General features: G+C 45.3%; 1 protein-coding gene across 1 annotated transcript; it reads right to left on the reverse strand.

Annotated features, from left to right (window-relative positions):
• Nucleotides 1–1,578: 1,578 nt before the first annotated feature.
• Nucleotides 1,579–2,864, reverse strand: KCNK13 (potassium two pore domain channel subfamily K member 13). The gene has a single exon (XM_075843718.1). It carries the CDS (start codon nt 2,859–2,861, stop codon nt 1,977–1,979), a length of 885 nt encoding a protein of 294 aa, XP_075699833.1. The 5' UTR covers nt 2,862–2,864; the 3' UTR covers nt 1,579–1,976.
• Between the last annotated feature and the right edge of the window lie 7,033 nt (nt 2,865–9,897).

Genomic DNA, 9,897 nt, shown 5'->3' on the forward strand with positions numbered 1-9,897 from the left:
ATGTAAAATGAATCTACCTTTTGACATTATCCTGTACTGATCCTGAGTTACATTCTGTATTATACTCCAGAGCTGAACTCCCTATTCTACTGGTGGAGTCACTGTGTACATATATTACATCACTTATCCTGTACTGATCCTGAGTTACATCCTGTATTATACTCCAGAGCTGCACTCACTATTCTGCTGGTGGAGTCACTGTGTACATACATTACTTATCCTGTACTGATCCTGAGTTACATCCTGTATTATACTCCAGAGCTGCACTCACTATTCTGCTGGTGGAGTCACTGTGTACATACATTACATTACTTATCCTGTACTGATCATGAGTTATATCCTATATTATACTCCAGAGCTGCACTCACTATTCTGCTGGTGGAGTCACTGTGTACATACATCGCATTACTTATCCTGTACTGATCCTGAGTTACATCCTGTATTATACTCCAGAGCTGCACTCACTATTCTGCTAGTGGAGTCACTGTGTACATACATTACATATCCTATACTGATCCGGAGTTATATCCTGTATTATACTCCAGAGCTGCACTCACTATTCTGCTAGTGGAGTCACTGTGTACATACATTACATATCCTATACTGATCCTGAGTTACATCCTGTATTATACTCCAGAGCTGCACTCACTAATCTGCTGGTGGAGTCACTCTGTACATAAATTACATCATTTATCCTGTATTGATCCTGAGTTACATCCTGTGTTATACTCCAGAGCTGTACTCACTATTCTGCTAGTGGAGTCACTGTGTACATACATTACATATCCTATACTGATCCGGAGTTATATCCTGTATTATACTCCAGAGCTGCACTCACTATTCTGCTAGTGGAGTCACTGTGTACATACATTACATATCCTGTACTGATCCGGAGTTATATCCTGTATTATACTCCAGAGCTGCACTCACTATTCTGCTGGTGGAGTCACTGTGTACATACATTACATACTGATCCTGAGTTATATCCTGTATTATACTCCAGAGCTGCACTCACTAATCTGCTGATGGAGTCACTGTGTAAATACATTACATTACTTATCCTGTACTGATCCTGAGTTACATCCTGTATTATACGCCAGTGACTCCACCAGCAGAATAGTGAGTGCAGCTCTAGAGTATAATACAGGATATAACTCAGGATCAGTACAGGATAAGTAATGTAATGTAATGTATGTACACAGCGACTCCACTAGCAGAATAGTGAGTGTAGCTCTGGAGTATAATACAGGATATAACTCCGGATCAGTACAGGATATGTAATGTATGTACACAGTGACTCCACTAGCAGAATAGTGAGTGCAGCTCTGGAGTATAATACAGGATGTAACTCAGGATCAGTGCAGGATAAGTAATGTAATGTATGTACACAGTGACTCCACCAGCAGAATAGTGAGTGCAGCTCTGGAGTATAATACAGGATGTAACTCAGGATCAGTACAGGATAAGTAATGTAATGTATGTACACAGTGACTCCACCAGCAGAATAGTGAGTGCAGCTCTGGAGTATAATACAGGATGTAACTCAAGATCAGCACAGGATAAGTAATGTATGTACATTGTGACTCCACCAGCAGAATAGTGAGTGCAGCTCTGGAGTATAAAACAGTCTGTCATTTAGGATCCGTACACATTTCTGGTGCATAATCTTGCATCAAGTTTTAGATCTATTTTTAAAGCAAAAAGGGTGTATCTTAAAATGTTCTGCAGTGCGCCCAAATTTTGTGCAAAAAATCTGTCAAACGATGCCAACTAAGAGGTAGTCTAACATGTTTAGCAAGATGCGCCAAATTTGTCAGACAGCGTTCCCCACAGTGATAATTTTGGCGCATCTTCTGACTGCTCGGTCTTCGTTTATCCATCTGAATTTCGCACCGCTCCGTAAATCTGCCGCAATGTATCACACTGATCCTCCGCAGGTAAATGACAGAACATTCGATCGTCTCCACCCTGAACATTCACCTGTCCACACTGGTCTCTGCAAGTCTATTATTCATAATTGCTAATGCCCCCACTCCACCTGCGAAGCCGTTGTGCCTGGAGCCGGTGCCGATTTGCCGCGGGCAACCATTGGCCGTCTCCGATAGCTGTTTCTGCATGATGGCCAAGGAGACCTTGTTTGAGGCCAAGAAGTCTTTCATGGAGATCATCTCCCCGGACATTCTCCTACCGTCCGTCTCGCTCTCGTATACGCCGTCCGTTTCTATGGATATGTTGCGTCTAGTCCGTACATTTCCCGGCATCACCACGTTCCTCTTGGACCTAAATATTTTTCTTTGGCATTTTTGGCAGCAGCGACATTCCAATTTTTTCAATATCCAGTTGATACATTGTTTAATGACTATGGAGATGACGTTGAATAAGGAGTAAATACAGCACACCCCCATGAAGATGAAGATAAAGTTGCCGCATCGGTAAAGTCCTTGGTTCTCATATTTGGCTTTTTGGCTACTGACCATGTCACCAAATCCTATAGTGCTGAAGGCAACGAAACAAAAGTAGAGAGAGTCAAAGTATCCCCATCCTTCAATGGGCGAGTACATGGCGGAGGCACAGCAGGATATAACAATGGACGCCAGGCATAATATGAGCATCACGTAATACACCGACGGCTTCCATCCAGCCAGACTGTCCACCTCAGAGTTACCCGATCCCCGTCGCGTTTCGGGAGGCATGCCGTCTTTCCTCCTGAGCTGCCTCTCATGACAGGATTTCATGACATAAGCTATGACCGTAATTAGGCGCTCCAGGAAGAGGTTGAAAAACAAGATGGTGGCAGCGCAGCCGATGAGGCCGTAGAAAATTAGGAATATCTTGCCGGTGATTGTGGCCGGAGTCGTCATGCCAAACCCTGTAATAGAAGCAGAAGACAGCGGGTCAATGGCGATAAGTAAGACGAAAAGTTCATATATACAGAAAGGAAACGCCAGACGACGACGCTGATGCCGTTTGGCGCGGTGTTCGCATCCGTATTTAATTACAGGGATATAATTTTAATTCACGTACAAGAAGCCACGTTATTCCCTGAGCAAAATGTCCAATCAATTCACCTCTAAGTATCAACTATTCGTTGTTTCGCTAATCAAACCTTGCGGCCGCCCTGAGGGATCCACGATCGGAAAGAAACGGGATATTGAACAAAAGGAAACTACCGCCAGTATCGCCGCGTAGAGAAAACAAATGAACCAAACACTGCGGACAGTCAAATGTCATTGTCATTAACTGTTCTAGTGTCTTAAAGGGCCACATCCCCATAAAATTACAAAAAACACAGGTAACTGCTGCAGCCACAATTACGGTGCTCATAGGGGTTCCCACTCCGCTTATAACTCATTCTAAATGAGTTATAAGCTTTTTTTATACTCTTGGCTCCCTCAAAATTGCTTCTCTAGCTCTGTGTCAGTCTTTACTGTCATTCTAGAATTCTATTCGTTAAAGTCTTAAGGAGGTCATACAAATTAGATATGACTGAACTATCTCGCCCGCTTCCCTTATGAACGTGCACGCTCGGCCGATGATTTAAGTAGTAATAGCAGAAACTATGAATTCTAATAATATTGGCTCATCCGATGTGAAGTATTGGATGCGGCTTCTGTGCATGATGAGGGCAGAGTGTGGCTGTTCTCCTGGTTGGCACACAGTGGCAGGTTATGGGGTCCCACAGTGTCTTCCAGACCTCCACCACCTTCTTACATAAGCAATTTGCTGCTTCTGAGCCAGAAGCTACAGAGGCGCGGAGTCCGACACTGCAATAAAAGCCGGGGGTAGAGATAATAGTGTCATATAATATACAGGCACAATGACCTTCACATGGAGATTATTGTATGATTATTATGGTGGTGCAACAAAGTATCAAACTATATTTACAGACAAAGATTAATGCTGCTCTCCAGGCTCCTCCTCCTTATTCAGGCTCCTCCCCTCAGTCTATGTGCTACATTTCCTGATCATCCCACTGGTGGTTATTTGTAGTTTATAATCATCTCTCCATGCACTGACTTCCTGCTGAGTTTGTGCTTATACCCCGGAACCAACAAGCAGAGCTGCAGGGTAAAGTATGGGGAGGTGAATTCTTGGTTTGATAAAAAGGAATGATTGGCAATAATGAGACGTGTTTCCCTCCATTTTTACTGTAATGTAATCATCTCTACGTGACTGACTTTCTGCTGAGCTGGCGTTTATACACTGCAGCCAATCTGAACAAGCAGCTGCAGTGTAAAGCAAGAGGAAGGAGCAGCAGTCCGATGAGATAGGAGGTGAATTTCAGATTACCATAGACTCCAATAGACAATGCAGCTAAACTGGAGTCACCGATTATAGCTGTGCCCTAATGGAGAAATGCTGCACTGTAAAACAAGGTGGAGGGGACAGAGCAGCACACTGAGCCTCTGATGATATAGGAGATTAATTTTAGACTACTACAGACTTCAATAGACAATGCAGCTCAGCTGGAGTCACTGATCATACCTCTGCCCGATGTGAGCTGCAGTATAAAGCATGGGCAAGGGACAGAGAAGTAGCCTCTGATGATATAGGAGATGGATTTCAGACTGCCATAGACTCCCATAGACAATGCAGCTGAGCTGGAGTCACTGATCACAACTTGTTTTTGGGGTTCTGGTGCCTTCTGTGGTGGTGCTGGAGTCCCTGGAATGGTTTCCAAGATCTCTAACACAATGGCGAAAACAAAGTGCCATAGAAATCAATGGGGTTTTGCGTAAAAAAGTTAGAGAAAGAAAGGAATTGAGTGGTGGAGAGGGGGTCCGGGCCCAATGACCCCTTCAGTACAAGACCCCACACACTGACACGCACCAGTATCCTTATCACGTCTATGTGAGATGTCTCAATATGGATTTGTCTCGACTTCCCCTTTAAGAGCGACCCTTGTTTCTCAATGTTCAATGTTGTATTGATTTGTTATGATGTAAAATTTGAAAAAGGCAAATAACAAAGAAAGTTTAAAAAAAAGAGCGACCCTGTGTCTGCAGCCAATCAGGAGATTCAGTACAAGTGGCCAATATCGAGATAAAATGAAAAGACCAAAAACAAAGGAAACAATTGCTGGACAATAAACGCTGCGGCTGAAACGTCCTTGAGCGTCTTGAATTTGTCGCTTCTATCGTCCCCAGAATTAGGAAATTAATTAGAATCCAGCAAAAAAGTATCAAAGTTTAACTCTTTGGTGCAACAACTAAAACCCGATTCATTGTATCAATCTTATATATGTCGAAGAGGGGGGATTAAAACTGGAACCTGGGGTGTATGTACCATAGAGACCGATTATGTGGCCCCTGGAGATAGGGGCCCCAGTCCTGGCTGGTCCCGTGCACTTTGCGGTTAGGTTGGTGGTGTACAGGTCTTGTTCATCCGCTGGCACCGTTTTTTTTTACAATGGAGACGTGTTTATGAACGACTGCGCCATTTTTGTGACTATAGTGGCGGTTTATGTAAATCTTCCCAGTTGCATCTCCCGGAGGATCTACCGGTAATTTCCAAACAGCAACTTAAAAGCTAAGACACAAAGAAGAAATCACTCCTCTGAATTTTACCTCCACACAAAATGTCAACGTCTCAACCGCCGAGCTGAAGAGAGAGAAACTGACAGCAACGACAGCTCCATCGCCAGCCCTGGAGAGTGATGGCAGAGAATTATACAATACATTCCTCTCCTGAAAGACTCTGTGCTTCTGGGGACTCTGCTCCTTCCGCTATGTAACTCTCAGCCTGTGACCTCCCACAAGATCAGCCCGATCCTCTCCTGATATACTCTGTGCTGCTGAGGACCATGCTCCTTCCGCTATGTAACTCTCAGCTTATGACCTCCCACAAGATCAGCCCATTCCTCTCCTGATATACTCTGTGCTGCTGAGGACCATGCTCCTTCCACCATGTAACTGTCTTTGACCTCCCACAGAATCCGCACACTCCTATTCTGAAATACTCTGTGCTACTCGGGGACCCCGCTCCTGCTTTGTACATTTCAATCCGACCACCCACAAGGTCAGGACACTTCACTTGAAATACTCTGTGCTGCTGGATATCCCCGCTCCTTCCGGTGAACACTAACAGATTTTATTTGTGTGGGGGAGGGGTAAGGACTGCTCCGGAGCTCCTTGAGGCTTCACTTCCATCAAATTGGAATTCTATTAAAATTCAGATATTGGTCATCAGAACTTCTGTCTCAGATCGTCAGCGGAGACTCAGGCGCAATGTTGCTGCTTCATAGATAACTTCTCCATCTAAACATCAATGGTTACCATGGAAACAAGCTGCTGCTGCGGCACCTCAGAGGAGCAATGCCAAGGATAAACATTCACGGCGCTATCCCCTGCAGGGCAATGGGGCATTAAAACACGTGAGCTGTGGGATCTGGCCAATGGGACCCCCCACTGGTCCCAAGAATGAGGGGGCTCCGTCCCTTGTTCCCTCTATTGAAATCAATGGGGGTTGCGGAAACTTCCAGATGTTAGTGGAGCTCTTTAAGGGTTCGTTCACACTTGTATTATGGCGGCGGCCCGGTGATCCATTGTAGCAGAGGTTTTGATCACGTTTTTTCACCATTTGTCCTAATGGGTAAAAACACAGAAAAAGAATGTGACGGCGGCACCGCGATTACGTTTTTCTATAGACAGGACTGATTATAAAATAGTGGCAGCAAAGTATCGACTGCGCTTTCCATCCTTTGTGTCCAGGGAAGTAAATGTAACAATTCACAACATTTATAATTCCCACATTTTGTACATGGATTAGTGTCGCATGATGAATACACGGAGGGTCCCGGAGAGAGCGGCGGATTGAACGCTCCGCGCTCGCTGTACACTCTCCGTTAACGATCGCTGACTTGTCTCCTGCTGACTCGGGCGCACTATGGACGATCTGCTGCCGCCGCAGTGATTGGCGTCTCGCTTGCTTCCTGTGGAGCCGCTGAAGCACCCAGTTTTTTGGTTACATAATGATGGGAACGTCTCGCTGCTCACCGGTGGTTTCTGCGCATAGACGCGCTCGTACATCGCGACTTTCCTTTCATATGAGGTCGCTGAGAGCCGGCAAGGTGTCAGGAGCGTAATGTTCCTACAATGGTTAACAGCAGGATTAACCAGAGCGGCGGTGACATACGGACAGCAGCGAACATCACACACGTTACCATTCATGCCGCCATGTTCGCCGCCATTTTCACTTCTGAGACTCTGTTCCGATGGATTCTTGTCGGGAGAACTTGAAAACCCGCCAACATTAAAAGGATTTTCCAAATTTATTCAAATAGTTTCATCATTGTATCATAAAAAGTTCTGCAGCTTTCTAATAGACTTTGTGTTTCAAATTCTCGCCGATTTTCTTTATCTGCTGGCTGTCAGTGAATGGGAACATTCTTGTTTACATCCAAGGCTTGAAAACCACTACAGACATAATACTTCTCACAGCTGAGAGTTTGCTACAATTGTATCCAGTCTAGAAATTTCTTTGTGAGATAAACACATCAGCAGTACAAATCTCTCCCCTGTCCTGATACTTTTTATCTGCACTGATACATTGTAACAAACTATCAGTGGGAAGTCCAGGTTGTTTTTCATAGAGGATTGGCTAGACTGGATACAATTCTAACAAACCTTCAGCTAGGAGAAGGTCAGGACTGGTTTACAGCCTCTGGATGTAGATAATCCTTTTCCCACTCACTGGCAGCAAGCAGAGATCTTGAAAATGGTGAGGAACTGAAACGTTAGAAAGTTGCAGAGCTTTTCATTATATATTAATAAAGCTTCATTTACAGGAGACGCATTACAGTCAGGGATAGCACCAGGGGCGGGGCAATGACAACCTCCTGAAAAACACAGAAGTTGTCGCCATTCACATGAACACTGATTATAGAGTGGAAGAAAGGAATCTATTATTTTGGGTGGAGTGATCTCATAAAGAAGATCACTGGTAACTATTAGGGCTTATTCAGACGAACGGGATATACGTCCGTGGAACGCGCGTGATTTTCACGCGCCTCGCACGGACCTATATTAGTCTATGGGGCTGTGCAGACAGTCCGTCATTTTGCGCAGGGTGAGTCTGCTGCGTAAAACTCATGACATGTCTGTTCTTTGTGCGTATTTCGCGCATCACGCACTCATTGAAGTCAATGGGTGCGTGAAAATCACGCGCACCACACAGAAGCACTTCCGTGGGACGCGCGTGATTCGCGCAACAGCATTACAAAGTATGATTGAAAACAGAAAAGCACCACGTGCTACAAACATACAAACGGAGTGTCATAATGATGGCGGCTGCGCAAAAAGCACGCAGCCGCGCACTATATGATCATGACACACGGAGCTGTTAAGTGCCTTTTGCGCGCGCAAAACGCCACGTTTTTTGTGTGCACAAAACGCACACGCTCGTGTGAATCCGGCCTTCGGGTATGTGCACACAACCAAGTTTTAGACGTTATTCTGACGTTTTACGCCCCGAATTACGTCTGAAAAAACGGGTCCATTACGCCGACAAACATCTGCCCACTGCTTTCAATGGGCTTTACGATGTTCTGTGCCGACGACCTGTCATTTTACGCGTCGCTGTCAAAAGGCGTAAAAAAGACGGCTCGTCAAAAGAAGTGCAGGACACTTCTTGGGACGTAATTGGAGCCGTTTTTCATTGACTCCATTGAAAAACAGCTCAAATTACGTCTGTAAAATACGCAGCGAAAAACGCGAGTACGAGCAAAAACGTCTGAAATTCAGGAGCTGTTTTCGCCTGAAAACAGCTCCGTAATTTCAGACGTATTTGGCGTTGTCGTGTGCACATACCCTTAGGGTATGTGCACATGATAACTGCAATTACGTCTGAAATACCGGAGCTGTTTTCAGGCGAAAACAGCTCCTGAATTTCAGACGTAATTACTCGTACTCGCGTTATTCGCCGCGTCTTTTACGGACGTAATTTGGAGCTGTTCTTCATTGGAGTCAATGAAAAACGGCTCCAAATACGTCCCAAGAAATGTCCTGCACTTCTTTTGACGAGCCGTCTTTTTTACGCCTTTTGACAGCGACGCGTAAAATGACAGGTTGTCGGCGTAATGGAGCCGTCTTTTCAGGCGTAATTCGAGGCATAAAACGCCTCCATTACGTCTGAAAAGAGGTCGCGTGCACATACCCTAATTGTCACCCAGCTTTCCCAGGAACAGAGAAAGCTAAGAATCCCCTGAGAATCGGCATGTGAAGCTGAAGCGACGGATTTCTATATTCATATATTCCGCTTCTGCCTCTTCCTCTACGTGTCGCTGCGTTCTCCGATGTGTGACGCGTTATCGGGGGAGTTGCTCTTGATCGATCGCCTCGGCCCTAATTGCGCCTCCATTATCAGATCTTCGTTGCTCGGAGTGATAATCTTCCTATTATTCACCGTTGTGTGTCCCCTGCGCCTTGTTATAGACTGTCCGCATTTTCCAGCTGACGCGGGATGTCAATCACCAGAGACCAGGACTCCGCTCATTAACCCCTTCAGAGACATTCAGCACGGAACCCCCAGAAGTAACATAGTTTGTAAGGCTGAAAAAAGAGATCAGTCCATTCAGTTCAGCCAATTATTCTGCAGTGTTGATCCAGAAGAAGGAAAAGTCTGATCTTAGGGAACAATTCCTTCCCGACTCCAAGTAACGTATTGTAACACTTGCTATTCCAGCAGGGGCGCAGCGATACGGCGTGCAGCGTGCTGAGGCAGTAATGGCAGCCGGGCCCTGGTGCCCCTATATCATATAAGCGCACACCAGTATTATAATTGGCACGCAGTAGGTGGCACTTGGGCGCCGTTGCTTCCCCCAGCAGTTTGTCGGGGGTTTCAGGAGCCCGACACCGTTCAAGCTGTAATAGATTTTGCGTTTCAATTCCTCACCACCAT

The sequence above is a fragment of the Rhinoderma darwinii genome, chromosome 12, assembly GCF_050947455.1.
Source record: "Rhinoderma darwinii isolate aRhiDar2 chromosome 12, aRhiDar2.hap1, whole genome shotgun sequence".
NCBI classification, from domain to species: Eukaryota; Metazoa; Chordata; class Amphibia; order Anura; family Rhinodermatidae; genus Rhinoderma; species Rhinoderma darwinii.

What these genes read in the sequence shown, in the direction of transcription:
- KCNK13 (XM_075843718.1), bottom strand. Translation starts at nt 2,861, where the DNA reads ATGACGACTCCGGCCACAATCACCGGCAAGATATTCCTAATTTTCTAC.